This window comes from Antechinus flavipes, chromosome 2 (assembly GCF_016432865.1).
Source record: "Antechinus flavipes isolate AdamAnt ecotype Samford, QLD, Australia chromosome 2, AdamAnt_v2, whole genome shotgun sequence".
Taxonomy (NCBI): Eukaryota; Metazoa; Chordata; class Mammalia; order Dasyuromorphia; family Dasyuridae; genus Antechinus; species Antechinus flavipes.
In genome coordinates, this window is record NC_067399.1 from 57897518 (window position 1) to 57916216 (window position 18699).

An 18699-nucleotide genomic window follows, 5' to 3' on the forward strand; every position below is an offset into this window, starting at 1 on the left:
AATCCAGGGAGGGAGACAATACACAAATGATTGTACACAAACGAGATGTATTCAGAATAAATTATTGGTAGCCTCAAAAGGAAAGCACCAAGATTAAGGGGGACTGGGGACTGTAGCTGAAACTGAAGGAAGTCAAGGAAACCAGAAGGCAGAGATGAGGAAGGATACAATTGTAAGCATAGGAGAAAGTTGGTTGAAAACAGTATGAATCTGTTGATGGAGTTTGAGAAATAACAAGGAGATCTAGGTCTCTGGATCAAAGAATTGTGGGAGGAACTGATGAGTAAGAAGAGTAGAGGTGATGTAGTGGATAGAGCATCAGTATCAAGAGGATCTGAGTTCAAATTCAGTCTCAGACACTTGCTAACTATGTGAGTCTGGAGACGTTAACCCCAATTGCTTCCAAAATAGAAAAAAGAAGGAAAAGTATGAGGGATCCAGGTCATAAAGGATTTTAAGAGTCAAAAAAGATTCTATAGTTGATCCTGAAAGAAATAGGGAATCACTGTAGTTTTTTGGATAAAGGGGAAATACAGTCAAGGCTGTGTTTTAGAAAGATCAGTTTGACAACGGAGAGGAGAATGAATTGGAAAGGGGAGAGACTTGAGGCAAAGAGAGCAATTAGGAGGTTTTTTATAAAAGTCCAGGCATGAGATTTTGAAGCACTTCACCAGGATGTCATAAGACAAAAAGGGGTGGATGAGGGGAAGATGAGACCCAGGTTGTGAATCTGGTGACTAGGAGATGTGGAACCTTCAACTTAAGTCAGGAAAAGGGAAGAGTTTGGGAGGAAAGATAATGGTGACATGGTCAGTTTAAGATGTGTGAACACTGAGGTCAAGATGTGACTGATAGGCTGTTGTAAATATGAGACTGGAGGTCAGGAGAGAAGTTAGGATTGGGCAGACAGAACTGTAAATGAGAAGCATCTGTATAGAAATGATCATTTAAATCTGAGAACTGATGAGATTTTTTTCCCCTACTTACTGGTATTTTACTATTTTTTCAATTACATGTAAAAATAGTTTTCAACACTCATCTTTCTAAGATTTTTGAGCTCCAAATTTTCCTCCTCCTTTCCTTCCTCTTCTCCCTTTTTACCCAAAAAAGTAAATAAACTGGTATAGATTATAACTGTATAGTCCTCTTAAACATATTTCCTCATTGATCATGCTGTGAAAAAAGACTCAGACCAAAAGGGAAAAACCCTAAGAAAGAAAAAAAAATATTTTAAGTGAAAATAATCTGCTTCAATCTATATTCAAACTCCATAGTTTGTTCTTTCTCTGGATATGGTGAGCATTTTCCATCGTGAGTTCCTTGAAATTATTTTATATCATTACATTGCTCAGAAGAAGTAAGTTAATCATACTTAATCATTGCACCATATTGCTATTACTGTATACAATGTTTTCCAGGTTCTGCTCACTTCATTCAGCATCAGTTCATATAAGTCTTTTCAGGTTTTTCTGAAATCTACTTACTCATTATTTTTTATAGAAGAATAGAATTCTATTACAGGTATATACCATATTTTGTTCAGCCATTCCCCAATTGAAAGGCATTCCCTCAATTTCCAATTCTTTGCCCCCACAAAAATTGCTGCTATAAATATTTTTGGACATATGGGTCTTTTCCCCTTTTTATGATCTCTTTAGGAAACAGAGACATCTACAACTAGTTAGACTTAAACTGGATGAAGATCTAACAAAGAAAATGGAGAAGTAGCAGTTAGACAGATAGGAGAACCAGGAGAGAGCAATGTCACAAAATCTAGAAAGAAAAAGGAGAGGGTTATTGACGGTATTAAAAGCTACAGAGAAAACAAGAAGGATAAAAATTGAGAAAGGTGCATTGGATTTGGCCAATAAGAGGTCGATGGTGACTTTGGGAGAGAGTTGTTTAGATTGAATGATGAAATCAGAAGCCAGATGGCAGAGAGTTATATAGAGAATGAGAGGGAAGAGAATGGAGGTACCAATTATAGAATAGTCTCCTCAAGTAGTTTAGCCACAAAGGAAGATAACTAGTAGGGATGGATAGATCAAATGAAGGGTTTTTAAAGATGAGAGAGATGTGAGCATATTTGATAGCAGGGTAGCAGCTAGTAGACAGGGAGGAAGTGAAAATTAGTGAGAGTATGGGGATTTGGAAACCTTAATTACTATATTGTTATTGTTGCTAATAATAACAAAAAAATGTTCAGAAACATTGCACTTATCCCAGCCTAGAGAGGACCCTACATTCTGGAAAGCTGGACCTAGATAAGGGCAGCTGGGTGGTAAGTGGACAGAGTGTCTATCCTGTAACCAGGAAGATTCGTCTTCATGAGTTCAAATCTGGCCTCGGGTATTTACTAACTGTGTGACCCTGGGTAAGTCATTTAATCCTGTATGTCTCACTTTCCTTATCTGTAAAATGAACTGGAAAAGAAAATGAAAACCATTCCAGTATCTTTGCCAAGGAAATTCCCAAGGGGGTTACAAAGAGTTGAATGTGACTAAAGAATGATCATACCAAGAAATTGCCTGGGGAATGCAAACTCTGACAGATTCTGCTAATCAGGTGGACAATGTTTTAGATATATGAGTATCAGGATCAGCTTTCCTAGTCACAAATGGTTTATCACCAGGAGGTTAATCAAAGAATGATGAATTTTCTTTGCTACCCACTCCAACTCATATTTTTTACTAAGAAATGGAGAAAGTTGTTTTGGGTGGGGTAGCACAGGACTTCTTAAACTTTTTCTACTCAAAATCTCTTTTTTTTTTTGAGAAATTTTTATATGACCCTCGATACATAGATATTTAAAATAGGCATACAAATCAAACAGTTACTGATAGTAAATCATAATTGTTCAATTCCCACATTCAGTTACAAAATCCTCTATGGGGGTCACAAACCACAATTTAAGAAACTGGGATGTAGCAAACACACAAATGAAATTTGCAGATCAAGAAAGTGTGTCATTTAGAGATATGAACATATAGGGACTACTGTGATTTGGATTTGTCCACTGGAAAGGAATGAGGACAGAGGTGACTAGCTCAACTTAACAACCACTTATAATAATAATAATAATAATAAATAATATAATAACAATAATAATAAGGCAAAGTTCCTGTGGTGATTTGCATGGGACAAGGGCATGATAGTAGCTGAAAGGAATTTTCTTACTCTGGCTCAGAAAGTAGCCCAAATTCAAGAAGTATTTGACTAAGATAAAACAGCTGGGTTGGTGAAGGACCTTGAGTCAATGACAGATCAAGATTGGTTATAAAGAAGTAGGCCTGTAAAATTAACCCTGTGTTCCCTTCTCTATTAGGAAACACCCAGATTTTCCATTTTGAGGAAGGGCCCAGATCTGCTATATTTCAAACTTTACCACCTCATATCACAAGTACTTCCCTTAAACATCTTCACAGTTAAAGGTTCCGATAAAGGCCTCATTTCCAAAATATATAGAGAATTGACTCAAATTTATAAGAAATCAAGCCATTCTCCAATTGATAAATGGTCAAAGGATATGAACAGACAATTTTCAGATGAAGAAATTGAAACTATTACCACTCATATGAAAGAGTGTTCCAAATCATTATTGATCAGAGAAATGCAAATTAAGACAACTCTGAGATACCACTACACACCTGTCAGATTGGCTAAGATGACAGGAAAAAATAATGATGAATGTTGGAGGGGATGCGGGAAAACGGGGACACTGATGCATTGTTGGTGGAGTTGTGAACGAATCCAGCCATTCTGGAGAGCAATCTGAAATTATGCCCAAAAAGTTATCAAACTGTGCATACCCTTTGATCCAGCAGTGTTTCTATTGGGCTTATATCCCAAAGAAATACTAAAGAAAGGAAAGGGACCTGTATGTGCCAAAATGTTTGTGGCAGCCCTGTTTGTAGTGGCTAGAAACTGGAAAATGAATGGATGCCCATCAATTGGAGAATGGCTGGGTAAATTGTGGTATATGAATGTTATGGAATATTATTGTTCTGTAAGGAATGACCAGCAGGATGAATACAGAGAGGACTGGAGAGACTTACATGAACTGATGCTAAGTGAAATGAGCAGAACCAGGAGATCATTATACACTTAGACAATGATACTGTATGAGGATGTGTTCTGATGGAAGTGGATTTCTTTGACAAAGAGAAGATCTAACTCAGTTTCAATTGATAAATGATGGACAGAAGCAGCTACACCCAAAGAAAGAACACTGGGAAATGAATATAAACTGCTTGCATTTTGTTTTTCTTCCCGGGTTATTTATACCTTCTGAATTCAATTCTCCCTGTGCAACAAGAAAACTGTTTGGTTCTGCACACATATATTGTATCTAAGATATACTGCAACCCATTCAACATGTAAAGGACTCTTGCCATCTGGGGGAAGGGATGGAGGGAGGGAGGGGAAAAATCAGAACAGAAATGAATGCAAGGGATAATGCTGTAAAAAATTACCCTGGCATGCGTTCTATCAATAAAAAATTATTAAAAAAAAATAAATACTTCATGACTCAGTTTGACCTAAAAAAGGAGAACTCAGGGAACACGTAGATAGTTGTACTTTTTGAAGGGTTGTCAAATAGAGAAGGCATAAGGATTGTCATTTGGTCCCAAATGACAGAACCAAGATTGGGACAGAGGTTACAAAGAGACCAATTTAGGTTTGTTGTCAGGAAAAACTTTCTTGAACCTAAAGCTTTTCCAAAGCAGAATGCCCTCCCTTAGGAGGAAGTGGGTTCCTTCCTCTTAGACCAGAGGGTGGACCATGACTATTGAGTATATTCCAGTGAGGATCAGTTTTATTTAAGGTTGACCAGATATCAGTCGAGGTCCCTTCCCATGCTCAAATTCTGTGATTCCATCTCCCATCTGAAAACAGTAGTAAAATGGAAAATAAAACTCCTGGAAAGGAGATGGCAGCCATTTGCCAGACCATTCTAATCATCATTCCCATTCATGTGTTGTCTTCTGTTAGAATAGAAACTTCTTGAGAGCTAGTTCTGGTTTGTTGGCTTATAATTTTATACCCAGCATTTAGCACAGTATTTCACATATAATAAATGCTTCATAAATTTATTTTCATCATTATTATTAGTAGTTAGCATTTGTATCGTGCTTTAAAGTCTGCTCACAACAACCCTGGGAGGTGGGTGCAATTATTAATTTTTTTTTTTTTTTTTTTGGTTGAGGCAATTGGGGTCAAGTGACACAGTTGGAAGTGTTAAGTGTCTGAGGGCAAATTGGAACTCAGGTCCTCTTGACTTCAGGGCTGGTGCTCTATCCACTGAGCCACCTAGCTACCCCTATTATAAGTTTTAAAAATTTTTGTTAATTTAAAACAAGCATTTCCATAACACAGTAAAATAAAAAAAATTAGATAACACATGAAACTGCTAATTTATCGCATATAGCTTGCTATTCCTTTTAAATTTAAATAAAGTTTTGTGTAAATTTCTTTTTTTTTCTTTTTTCCTTTTTTCTTATCCCCTCAGCCCCAGCCCTGCTATTCTCCCCATTTTACAGATTAGAAGCCTGAGGTTGAAAGAGATTGAATGGCTTATCCAGAGTCACACAGCTAGACAATGTGATAGTATTTGAACTTGGGTTTTTCCTTACTCCAAGTCAAGTACTTTATCCACTGTGTCACCTAGTTGCCTCTGCCTTGGGGTTGCATTTTTTTTAAACCCAATCTCAAAATGTAGATTTAAATATAATAAATGAAAAATATAAATATAAATTTTAAATAGTAAAATTTATATATTTAATAAAATCATATCTTCTTATACTTGACTTATCAGAATACCCAGTTGAGATATTTTTGAAACCAGACTCTCATCCAACACATTAGCTAACTCACCCTGATATGTATGCAATTTTGACAGACCTGCCACCCCCATCCTCATCTGAATCACTAACAAAATGTTGAATAGCTCTAGGCCAAGGAGAAATTCCTGGGGTTCTATATTAATGAGTTCTCTTTGGGTCTGATTATTCAGCTATAAACAAATGCACTATCAATAAGGCTACATTTTTCCAGCTTGTTCCTAAAGATAGAATAAGAGACTTGTTTCAATACTTTGCTGATGTTCTCTTCCTTGGAATCCAATGTGGTGAAATATAAAGGCTCCTGTCTTCTCCCAAGCTTTGCTTCCAAAATACGATTTTCAGTCTGATCCTGATTCTGTTACATTTGTGTGTGACAAGTCCATTCTCTCTCTGACTTTTGATTTGATTTTGATTTGAACTAAATCTCTAAATTTCCATCTAGTTCTAAAAGGAAAACTAAAAGGAAAGACAAAATGGTGTGACGAAATGAGTTGACTTGACATAGCTCTGAATATGGCTCCCAACTTTTACTATTTGACACTGGACAAGCCACTTCACCTACCTGAGCCTCAGTTTCCCCATCTGTGAAATGAGGATAACTATATATCTTACTTACCTCACAGGGTTGCTGTGAAGAGCAGATGAAGTAAGACATGAAAAATTGTGTGCTATGTAGAGACCAAATATTATTTTTATTAAGAGAATTTGGATTTCAAAAAACCTTTTGATTATGAAACTTATACATGTTTTGAATTATTTTCTTTATGCCCTGATGTCTCAAAGTTGAAAATGAAATTACCCGATGTTAAAAAAAAGAGTCTCTATGTTAAGGATTTATTGTGTATTATATATTAGGCCCTGGCAGCCAGGTACTCCTTAAGATTAAATAGGAACCTTTTATCCCACTTGCTTAAATAAATCATATTATCCTCCTTGGTTTGGAAAATTTCTTTCCAAATCTCTAGATATCTAAGACCTTTCTTCACCATAATATGGTACCAGTGTTTGCATATGCTATCAACTACATTGAGTCCACAAATACAGGATTCTATTAATATCTACAGCCTATTGGATATCAAAATGCCTTTGACCTTTTTGCCAAGGCCACGCGTTTACAACAATTGACTTCAGCTGAGATGGGAAACTTTTTTCCCCACCAGAGCAAATGCAGAACCAAGAAAGCAGCTTGAACAAATTCAATACAGCTTCCTCTGAATTTTTATTCTTAATACATTTTAATGAACACACATACTGTAGAATGTTTTTACATTTGCCTGTTTAAAAAATAGCATTTTAAGAGTCTGACATGTTTTCTGGTCAACAGGCCCACAGGGCTGAATGTATTTAAAAAGTAAACAGAGAAAAGCAGCAGAGATGTTCACTCAGTCCAAGCATGATGATTATTTGGAAATAGTTCCTTAAAGTTTCCAAAATGAAATCCAAACTCTGTGGCTCAGCATTTCTATAAAAAATAATAGGATTTAGAACTAGAATAAAGGGACATTAGAGCTAATTTAGACCAGCCATGAAAAGAAAGAACAGAGGCTTTAAATGACTTCACTGAATTCAAATAAGTACTTAATGAAGTGAGATTCAAACCAAGTCTTTTAATTCCAGTCAGTCAGTCATTTATTAAGTTCCTTTGGAACTATGATAGGTCATTGTGTTGATCAGAAATCTTAATTCTTTTAAAGTTAATTTTTGCAAGACTGTTGTTCCCTTGATTCTTCCCATCTCATTTTGCATCAGTTTATCCAAGTCTTCTCAGGTTTCTCTGAAACTACCCTCTTTGTCACTTCTTATAACACAATAATATTCCATTCCATTCTTATAACAAAACTTTTTCAGTCTCCAATTAATGAGAATCTCTTCCTTTACTGTCCTATTCTTTACTTCTATAAAAAGGGCTGTTAAAAATCTTTTTGTCCACATAGATCTTTTTCTAGAGCAGAAGTTCTTTTAAAATTCCTTATTATTATTATTATTTTTTATAACTTTTTATTGACTGAACCCATGCCAGGGTAATTTTTTTTTACACCATTATCCCTTGCATTCACTTCTGTTCCGATTTTTCCCCTCCCTCCCTCTACCCCCTCCCCTAGATGGCAAGCAGTCCTTTACATGTTGAATAGGTTACAGTATATCCTAGATACAATATATGTGTGCAGAACTGAACAGTTTTCTTGTTGCACAGGGAGAATTGAATTCAGAAGGTAGAAATAACCCGGGAAGAACTTATTATTTAGACTAGAGATTCTTAATCTTGAGTCTCATAAACTTGTTTCTAAAAATATTTTGTAAACTATTTCAATATAATTAATATATAGGTACCTAGGTGGTACAGTGGATTAAACACTGGGTCTGGGATCACAAAGATCTGATTTCAAATCTAATTTCAGAGAGTTACTAACTATATGACCATTGTATGTCATTATATATTTGCCTCAGTTTCCTCAAACTGTAAAATGGGGAAAATAATTGACCTCATCTCACAGGATTGTTGTGCGGATTAAATGAGATAACAATTGCAAAGTATTTAGCATGATGCCTGGAACAAAATAGATTCTATATAAATGTTAATTATTATTATTACTTTGTAATCCTATATATTTTATTTTATGCATTTAAGAACATTCTATCCACTAGGTTTTTTTACCAGAGTGCCAAAAGGGTCCATGACAGGAAGAAAAAAGTTAAGAATCTGTAATCTAGCTCTTCTCTTTATTTTCTTGTAATTCTAATACTCTTGACAAATGAAAGATGTTTTCTTCTGGATGTTCCAAATCTTAGACCAATCTAAAAACAAAAATGCTTTCTACTTTACAGCCAGTAGGGGGGGTCAGCCACAACCAGGAGAGACTTGAATACAGAGGGCTTTATCTTTCATCTCTGTGTAGGAACTTAAAGGAAGGGTTTGAGTAACTCTGGCCTGAAGAAATAAAAGTGTCCACACACTCCACTCTAAACCCTAGATCTTAATCAGGATCTGGCTGTTCTCCTTCTTTGGAGCTAGAGGATATGTTCTGCCTCTGTATGACCTTGGGCAAGTAAGCTTCTGATTCCTTTTCTATAAATGAAAAGTTAATTGACCTCAAAAGTAAAGGTCAATTAATTTTAAATTTCAGATCCTAATTGTATGACTTTGAGCAAGTCAAGGAATACCTTGGGGACCTAGCTATTAACCCTCCATTCTGAAACTTGCTGGTCAGAGCAAATGCAGAACCAAGAAAGCAGCTTGAACAATACAGCTTCCTCTAAATTTTTATTTTTCATACATTTTAATGCACATACATACTAATTTTGGCAACTCAATCTCTCTTTGCTTGGTTTCCTCATTTCTATAATACTCTGCGCCTCCCCCATAGAGTCTCTGTTAGGATCAAATAACATTTAACTTTTTTTTTTTTTGGTCGTCTATATCCAACTAGGTTTTTGTTTTTCTATTAAATTGGAACAAAAAGGGCATGAGGGAGAAAAAATAAATGCTTGTCAATTGAAATAATTGAAGAAAAGAAAAAAATCTCATGGTGTCAGCCATTTACTTTTTGTGGACACTTACTTTTACTTCAACAAATTATTTAATTTCATGTTCATCTCAGTTTCCTCATCTGTAAAATGATCTGGAGGACATGATGAACCATTCCAGTATTTTTTGCCAAGAAAATCCCAAGTGCCACAGAGAATCAGACATGACTGAACAACAGCTTTACTAAGTGCTCTTTCCACAACCCCTTCTTCCCCCAAGCATCATCTCCATTTTACAGATCAGGAAATTGAGACTTAGAGAAAGGAAAGACTTGACCAAGATCATACATCTACTAAGTGATGGTACAGGAATCAAATGAATTGAATGTGAATGTGAAAATGCTTTGAAAACTATATATATGTTTTTAACATATACCTATATGTATAGGTATATTATTCTCTATAAACAAATGTAAGGCATTATATTATTCATCATGTAATACTTGCCCTTATACATCATCTCATTAACATAACAGGAATTTTAAACCCTTTTATTAGCCTCATTGTGGGCCACACTGCTAGGAGGTGTTAAGTGTCTGAGGTCACATTTGAACTCAGATCCTCCTAACTTCAGGGATGGTGTTCTATCCACTGGCGCCACCTAGCTGCCCCTATCATTTCCTTTTCCAGCAGATTTTACAGAAGAGGAAATTGAGACAAAGAAGGTTGAGTGACTGGCCCAGAATCATACGGCTAGTGTCTGAGACCACATTTGAATTAATGACGATGAGTCTTCCTGACTCCAAGCCCAGGATCCCATCCGCTCTTACTAAATAACTAGCTTATGAACCTTTTTTCCTTTCATTGTTTGGGGCTTTTTAGATAGAGAACTTTCTCTGACTTGGATTTATTATGGCAATTGTGAAGGAAATGGAGAGAATACTGAAATTTGCATTGAGGGGATCTAAGATTGAGGGGATCTGAGCTTGTTTCCTTCTTTGTAAAATGAATGGGCTGCACTGGATGACCTCTAAGGTACTTTCCAATTCTAGAAGGTCTATGACTTAGAGATCTCTTCCAGCTTTCATATTTTCATATTTCTGATTTCAGAACTTTTAGCCACTGTGATCTTCCATCTCTAAATCCCCTTGAAAGCTAGATTTTATTTTAATAACCCCACGGCTATCTCACACAGCTAAGCACAAAAAAAGACATTTGACAAATGTTTTGTCCATCACATTCTTTCCAGACCAAATATCAGAAAAAAAATTCCTGGACAGCTATCTCCAGGATTTCTACTTTCAAAACCTTCTGGGATCCCTTTCTTCTTTTAAATGAATTCCAAGACACAAAGTTTTGCAAGGGTCAATGGTGAAAAATTATCCTTGCATATGCTTTGAGAATAAAAAGCTTCAATAAAAAATTAAAAGACACAAAAATAAAAACAAAATGAATTCTAAGGAAGTTTTCTATTGCCTTATTACTTGTAATACCCAATGAATGCGGTTTCCAAACGAGCATTTAAAATCTTCCTTTGAGCTAATTATTCATAGAATCAATTACCTGCATGACCTTGGTCCGGTCACTAAATCTCCGTTTCCCCTTCTATAAAATCAGAGGATTGGGTTAGATATTCTCAAAAATCCCTTTCAGTTTTATAGTCATCCCTTATGAAGAATAGAGTGTATTTAATTCACAATTTCTTATATGTCCTTGGCTCATAATGAAAATGTCCAGTCTACCCAACTCCTTTATTAAAAATCACCAAGCCAATAAGTGAATTTTGGTCAGAGCCGAACTATCATTTATAGCTCTCCTCAGTCGAGTCGGTTACATCACTTAACACAGAAATCCCAGTAATGCCTTGCAGCAGAAGAGAATCAAAAAAGGAGGAGGAGAAAGACTAGGAGCCAAAGGAGAAGGGCGGGGGAGGGAGGTTTGAGGTAAAAACCATTCTGCCGCTCTGGATAGGGGTGTCTCTCCGAGTGCTTCTCCTTCTGATTGGCAGAAATGCAGAAAGGGATCTGGGTCCTCCCCGGGGCAAGCCTGCTGACTCGGGACCAATAGACAAAGACTTAACTCAGCGCTGAGAAGGCTAGCCGCCCTGCCAGCCCGCAGTGAGCGGGTTAAGCACCTCCTTAAGAGCTCATTCAGTAGGCAGCGGGCAGTGCTAGCTCCTACCGTGGTGTTGAAAGCACTAGGCTCTGGCATCAATCTCTCACTCGAGACTTTTTGGATCTTGATAAAGCTGTCGTTGCTGAGTTCTGAGACCTTCCCACCTTCTCGGATTGTCAAGTGTTGGGGTTTTTCTTCTTGTCTCTTCCCCAACTAATTCATCCTTTTTTGGCACTCTTTCCTTTTTTTTTTTTTTCCTTTTTTTCTTTTTTCCTGAGAATCCAGTTTCTGGTCACAAGAGATGGCCACAAAGATCGACAAAGAAGCCTGCCGGGAAGCATACAATCTCGTGCGGGATGATAGCACAAATGTCATCTGGTAAGCTTCAGAGTACTTGTCTGGTTTCCCGATGTCCTCGGCTAAAGAGATTCAGAATTGCACAAAATGCAGTTCAGCCTCAGCCGCCTCTGCCCTCCTCCCGTTAGGCGGAGGTGAACTTGTAATTGATTTTATAAGTAGTGAGTTGGTCCCAGCTGGTCCCAGCCTCTCCACCGAATTAAAAAAAAGGGGGGAAGGGTGTTATATGGGTGGCTGGCTCATCTGAACCATTTTCGAGTAGTAAACGAATTAGGTAAAGAAGCATCCTTGTAAGTTCCCCCCTTCCAATAAAAAGCCAATGCTCCGTTTTTGCTCTGGTTTGGAAGCTTGTCACCAGTCAGATCCAAATGTTCGTTTTTTCTTATTTTCGTCCCGAAGGGTGACTTTTAAATACAACGGGTCCACCATTGTGCCTGGAGAACAGGGAACCGAGTACCAATCCTTTATCCAGGAATGCACAGGTAAGCGCGCGCCAGCCCCTCGTTTCGATCGCGCACCAGCAAGTGCATTTATTCTTGCGTGTTGTCAGTTGCTTGTGCAAACTCCGAATGCGCCCATTTTCCTGATCCCGGCCCCTCGGATGAGATTAGATGAGAACGTTCTTACTATCCTTATCTGGATATAGTAAATAGTTCGAACACCATTGGGAGCCTACTGACTCAGGACGCCCTACTCCATCGCAGGCTTTCGCTCGGCTTCCGCAAGGTTCACGTTACTGCGGGCTAAGAGTCACTTTTCTAACTGAGCAAGGCAGTCCCATTGTCTTTCACTACTTACGGTATTCAAGTCATCATTTTAAAAAAATCCCTTCCCCTACTTCTGCCACTAGAGAAATTACGTAGTGTCGTGACCTCTCTGCAGATTACTCCTAATATAGCCCCAGACTCAAAATTTACTAATTCTTTTGTTTTGCCATCAAAATCTCAGTAGGACAGTGTTAGAGTAAATGCGTCAAATTCTTCTTCTTGGTCTTGGAAACTCTTGGGTGGAGAGTGAGGTTGGAGTGTTCTCTCTCTCTCCGTCCTCCCCCCATTAGATTGTGAACTCCTTTTTGTATCCATAGCGCTTGGCACAACGGTTGGCACATAGTACTATAGTACCTGCCATCTAGTAGGCTTGATTTAATAAATATTTATTAATTGATTTATTGATTGCTGCACTCCCGAGTTTTAGTCCAAAAAGGCTTTGCAGGGGTTAAAACATGGAATAGAGCCACGTGGTATTGCTCATCTGGAGTGGTTGGTTTGGGGGTCTTAGAGCTGTCAATTAGTTAGCCTCCCGATTCCCAAAAGCAATTTTGGAGCATGAGCTTTTTCGCACTCTACTATCGTGTACATGGAACTTAGCCCATCTACAGCCTATATTGGCGAACCACCCAAGTTCTCCCCACCTTAGTTTTAGTTTGGTGAGATCCGTCTCCACAGTGTTGGCTGCTAAGAATTGATATACCAGGAAGAATTGCTTCCCTGGGAGAGAAGGAGTAGACCTTGGTGAAAATGTAATTTCCAAGTGTTATAACAACATCGGAAGTGTCTCTTGGGTTTATGCTTCTGAATATATGTCTAATTTTTCTAAAGTGGTGAAGTCTTCTTCCCCTCCAATCTAGAATCTGAGACACAAGTTGTTAACTGGGCAGCTGGTGGAGTGGATCTCACTTCAGGGTATGAACTGGAGAATTTTTCTTTCTTTCTTTCTTTGGTGATTTAACAAATCACAGGTAAACTCAGAAACATTTTGGGGAGATGCCAACCCCAGCACATACTGAAGATCAGATTTCTCACCCTTGAATTTTTGGAGTTCATGCATGAACTCAGGAAGCAGGTCTTATCTGAAAGCTGTTCAGCTATTAACCAGTCCCTCAGATAAAAAAAAAACAAAAACAAATCCAAAACATCTCCAAACAAAAGGCAGACTGGTAGTAACCATAAAGTTTGTTTTCCTGGTCAAATGAAAAAAAGTAATGATGGATGAAAGGGGATCACTTTAAAATTTTCTAATTAAAATTTCCAGTTCTTCCCACTCTTTACACAGAACTGAATGTCAGAAGGTCTCTTCTCTTGCCTCCCCCTCTCATTAGAGTTTGTTTCCTTCTTCTTTTTGGTGGGGTGGGGCTATGCCCTTTTGCTAACTTTCTTCACTCTTGGAGTAGTGGTGCTGAGCAACAGTGAGTTGTCAGCTAAAAATGTTTCCTAAGCTGTTGCTTGCTGAGCCTTACAAGTGACAAGTAGAACAAAAAAACCCCAATCTGCCTCAGAAAGGGTTTGCTTTTGCTCCCTAAACCATCTGTTACCCTAGTGCCAACCATGTGTTCCAGTTTCCCCTCACTCAGATAGTCTTTAGACTATCTCCCCCCTCCCACCCACAATGGACAGTGTTTGGATTTACTTTGGTTAATCTCTGTGACAGCTTTATCAGAGGTTCAGAAGCTTCCATGGGATCCTTACCCAATTCTTGGCCACTTGCAAACTATAAGAGTCTCTTCCTGGCATATTTCACAGTCAAATGTAGTATTTTGTAATTAGTCCATACTCACTTTGACTCCATTTAACCTTCACCACTCCTGAAAGGGTAGGTGATATTAGTGTCATCTCTGTTTTATAGATGAGAACACTAAGGCCCAGGGAAAGTAATTTGCTTGAGGTTTCACAGGGAGTAAAAGGCAGGACCAGAACCCACATTCTCAGCTTCTTCCTCTTTCTATGGTACCCGGCAAAGTAGGAACCGAAGACTTGGTTATGAAATAGACCAGAAAACCTGTGATTACACAGATGGGAAAACATCTCTCTGGCAGACAGGGTTATTTTTGAACTCTTCCACAAAGAGAATACCATAGAGTAAGAAAACACATAGCAACTGTTTTTTCCCTCCCTGTAGGACATACCTCTGGGATGTGAGTTTGCTCTTATTCCCTGAATTCTGTTCCTGAAGATTTGTAAAGGGTGGGGCAAAGCTTCACCTGGAAAAAGAAAAGAAAAGAAGGGAAAGGTTAAGAACTTGAAATGAATTGAATTGTTCCATTCGATCAATATGAACAAACATTTTTATGCTACATATTTGTTAATAAAGCAATAACAAAACTCAGAATAACAAGATCCCAGGTAACCAAACTCGGAAATAACCAATGAGTTTTTTGCCCCTTGGGGTTGGGGTAGGAAATTACTACATTCTAATATTCTAAAAATGAAACAATTTTTTAGGTTATGTTTCTAACTTCAAGAGAGAATCAATATAAATATCTGATATATCTTAAAAATCTCAGAAGTGTAGTTAGAGTAAGTGGGAATAGATCCTTTACCTATTCAAGTTCCTGCTACTTAATGTCTTAGAGACTTTCCCAGAATAGAGGGGTCAAATATGGGGCAGAATACTTGTCAGAGGGCCCCTACCAGATTCAAATGTATTTGAGAAATATTTAAGAAAAAATACAATAAAACAGATGATACTACACTTGAAAATCAAGTCAATATGCAGACCGGAAGAGATCTTTATATACCCTTTAATGGCCCCAAGTTTTATTTGAGTGTGAAACCCGCCCTCCTGCCCCCAGCTTAGTATTTTAAAGTTCAATGACTTGTTCATGATCACATAGACAGCTTGTATGCAAGCTGTGCTCTAAACTCAGATCTTCCTGGTATTTGGGCTGTTCTCTCTTTATATGACATACAGTGACATATGATCTCATACTAAAAAATTTCGAAGGGCACCTTTCTTATCTTCTACAGATGGAATAACTGAAATTTATTGGTCATTGAGCCATAGAATAATTTTTTGAGGAACAAGAAAGTCACTTCCTTTCTTATTTTGCAGCTCACGCTGAGATCAGAGTATGCTTTCCCCCATTGGCCTTGTTTGAAATTTCAACATTTTGAGAAATTTCTTTGGATTCAAAGGCTTATTAGTCTTCTAAGATCCCTTTAAGAGAAGGTAAACATCCTGGGAGCGGGGGGAGGGGAAAGAGGTGTGTCATAAGCCTTTCACTGCATAGTACATGATAGATATTATATCAGTGTTCATTGAATATTATCAACTAACCCTTTAGCATAGCACTGAAGACCTTGAAGTAATAAAAGCGAGGACCAAAGCCAAGGAGAAGGCCAAAATCTGGTTTCAATATTGCCTAGATTAGTTTCTGATAAAATATTAAGGGGGATTTTTTTTTTCCTTTGTTGATCTGACTTTAACTGAATCATGGGGGCAAGATTATTCCTTGGAATGGGTATTTCCTCTACCAACTCCAATAGGCAACTCTCTGATTTTAGAGAATTGTCTGGATGTATCCTAAGATTAAATGGTTTACCTGTGACCACACAGACAGTATGTAGTAGAGGGAGAGAGGATTTGAAATCACATTTTCTTGACTTTGAGTTACCAGTTACCACCCCATCCTCATTATCATGGGAGATCATTAGATTTAAATCTAGATTTGAAGAATCTTAGCAAATATCTAGTTTACCTCAATCCTTTCCTTCACAAATGAAGAAACAGTATGAAAAGGTCTAGATTTCTTTTTATTATTTAATACTTTTAGGATTTCTTTTTCTTCCAGAAATCTAGATGTCTTCTTTTATCTTAGTTACATTTTAGAAGGAAAAAAGAAGAAAAAAGAACCCCAAAATACTTAGATACCTGAGTTCAGGATATTTAATGAATGATGACCTAGCATGGGTCTTGTAGTCCACTGCTTTCATTTTCTGATTCTATTGAGCATGGGTTGATAGCATCATAGTCACAGAATTTGGAACTTGAAGGGATCTTAGAACATAGAATGTTAAAATTAGAAAGGGACTTTAGAGATCATCACATTTTATCTCTATATTTTATAAGTAAAGAAACTGAGTCCCAGAGAGCTAGAGTGACTTGTGACAGTTACATTGTTGCCTAGTAATAGTCAGGATAAAAACTCAGACTTGTTGTTCATTAACCTATACAATACAGAAAGACAGCATAAGGCAAGGAATAAAACCTCAGGTGAGATATATCTTGTACCACTCTTCACCCACTAGGAGAAAAATATAAGCCTCTTGGGAACGGCAACTAATTTTTTACTTTGTCTTTTGTAGGGTATTGAATAAAATACGCTATTTTAAAAATGGATGTCTTTTTTTTTAATTACCAAAATTTCCCCCAGTATTCTTTCCCCTCCCAGAGAGCTGTCTCACATAACACATAATATCAAAAAAAAAAAAAAAAAAAAAAAAAGGAAAAGGAAAAAATAAGCAAAATACATTCTTCAAATCTGAAGAAATGGACAGTGTACCTACAATACCTATGGATCTCCCATCTATGCAAAGGAGTGGGAGTGTAGTCTTATCTTTCTACTTTGGAACCTGCTTATTCTTTGTAATTTTGTATTATTCACTGTTAATTGTTTTGTGTTTGTTCTTTTACCTGATGTTGTTGTAGTCATTGTATATATTGTTTTCTTGGTGATACTTACTTCACTCTGTATCTGTTCATGTAAATTTTTCCAGGCTTCTTGATATTCACTACTTTCACTGTTTCTCATCACATAGTAATATTCCCTTACAATCATGAACTACATTTGGTTTAGCCATTCCCCAATCCATGGGCATATACTTTATTGCAAATTCTTTGCTATCACAAATATTTTAATGTTTGTGGGATCCTTTCTTCTTAGCAATGGCTTCCTTGGGGATATAAGTTTAGTGGTAGAATTTCTGGGTCAAAGGACATGGGCATTTTTATAATTTTTTTTGCATAATTTCAAACTGTTTTACAGAATGGTTATATGGAATCTCAGCTACCTTGACATGCATTAAACTTAAAAACTTGTTGGATAAACTTAGATACAGAATTAAACTGGAAGTTTTTTTTTTTTTTTTAGAAAATGATGATGATGATGATGATGATTTTGATGATCATGATAGTATCTAGTATTTATACAGCATCTTTGCTAGACCCTGTGCTAAATATTTTAGAATCTAGTAATCATACTCAATCCATTACGTTATGCATTTATATGTTAAATATTTGTGAGTCTGTTTCAATTATGGTTTAGAGAAAAATACAGCAACTTCATGGCACCTCTCACTAGCTGTCAGTCTAGGTAACCTTTCCTGGTGTCTGAGGATGATGTCCCCTGTCTTGTGCTTTGGTTTTTATCACATCAGTTTTTCCACTCTTGGCAGCTTATCCTTAGGATCTGTTCTAGACGGTTGGCTTTGCTGGAATAAAGAACTATATAGGCTTCATGGAATTTAGAAATGGGATGGAGCTTAGAAAACCCTTAGTCCTATCTATTTATTATATGTGGATGAGGAAGCAAGACCAGAGAAGGAAAGTGTCTTGAAAGTAGCAAAGGTAATATCTAGCATTTATATAGTACCTATTGTGCCAGTCATTGAACCAAGTGCTTTGCAAATATCATTTCGCTTGATACTCACAACTCTGAGATGCAGCTGTTATTATGGCCCCATTTTACAGTTAAGGAAACTGAGAGACAAGTTAAATGAAGTATCTGAAACTAGATTAAACTCGGGTCTACCTGACTCCAGACTTAACACACTATCAACTATGGCGCCACCTAGCTCTTACCTTGGCAAAACTAGGATTCAAATTCAGTTCTGATTCAGGAACCAATGCTCTTTCTTCAGTACCCATTTCTTTCCAAAATTTAAGGCTTAATGACATCATTTCTGTGAATTTCTTCTCTGTATCTTAGATGATCTGACCTGAAAAATCTGCCCTGGAACTATCCTCTGGTAATGAATCATTAGACTGGTCTTTAGAGAAATGGCAATTACAATCTATTCAATCTTTTACCCCTCAACTTTGTTGGCTTGGCAGGATCTTCTGAAGCTTCGAATCCTAGCCTTTGAGAATTCAGTTCTATACAGTAATAAAACATCTATCTATCTATCTATCTATCTATCATCTA

At 37.2% G+C, this 18699-nt stretch overlaps 2 protein-coding genes across 2 annotated transcripts in view; one reads left to right on the forward strand and one right to left on the reverse strand.

Annotated features, from left to right (window-relative positions):
• KLHL36 (kelch like family member 36) overlaps positions 1-14910 on the reverse strand; it is a 61291-nt gene extending 46381 nt beyond the window's left edge. Inside the window, exon 1 of the mRNA XM_051974919.1 lies at positions 14683-14910. The gene's annotated coding sequence lies outside the window, so the exon portion shown is untranslated. The remainder of the gene's footprint in view (positions 1-14682) is intronic.
• COTL1 (coactosin like F-actin binding protein 1) overlaps positions 11304-18699 on the forward strand; it is a 60591-nt gene continuing 53195 nt past the window's right edge. The window contains exons 1-2 of the mRNA XM_051974922.1: positions 11304-11801; positions 12180-12262. Of these exons, the coding sequence (XP_051830882.1) occupies positions 11725-11801; positions 12180-12262 (160 nt within the window). The 5' untranslated portion in view covers positions 11304-11724. The remainder of the gene's footprint in view (positions 11802-12179; positions 12263-18699) is intronic.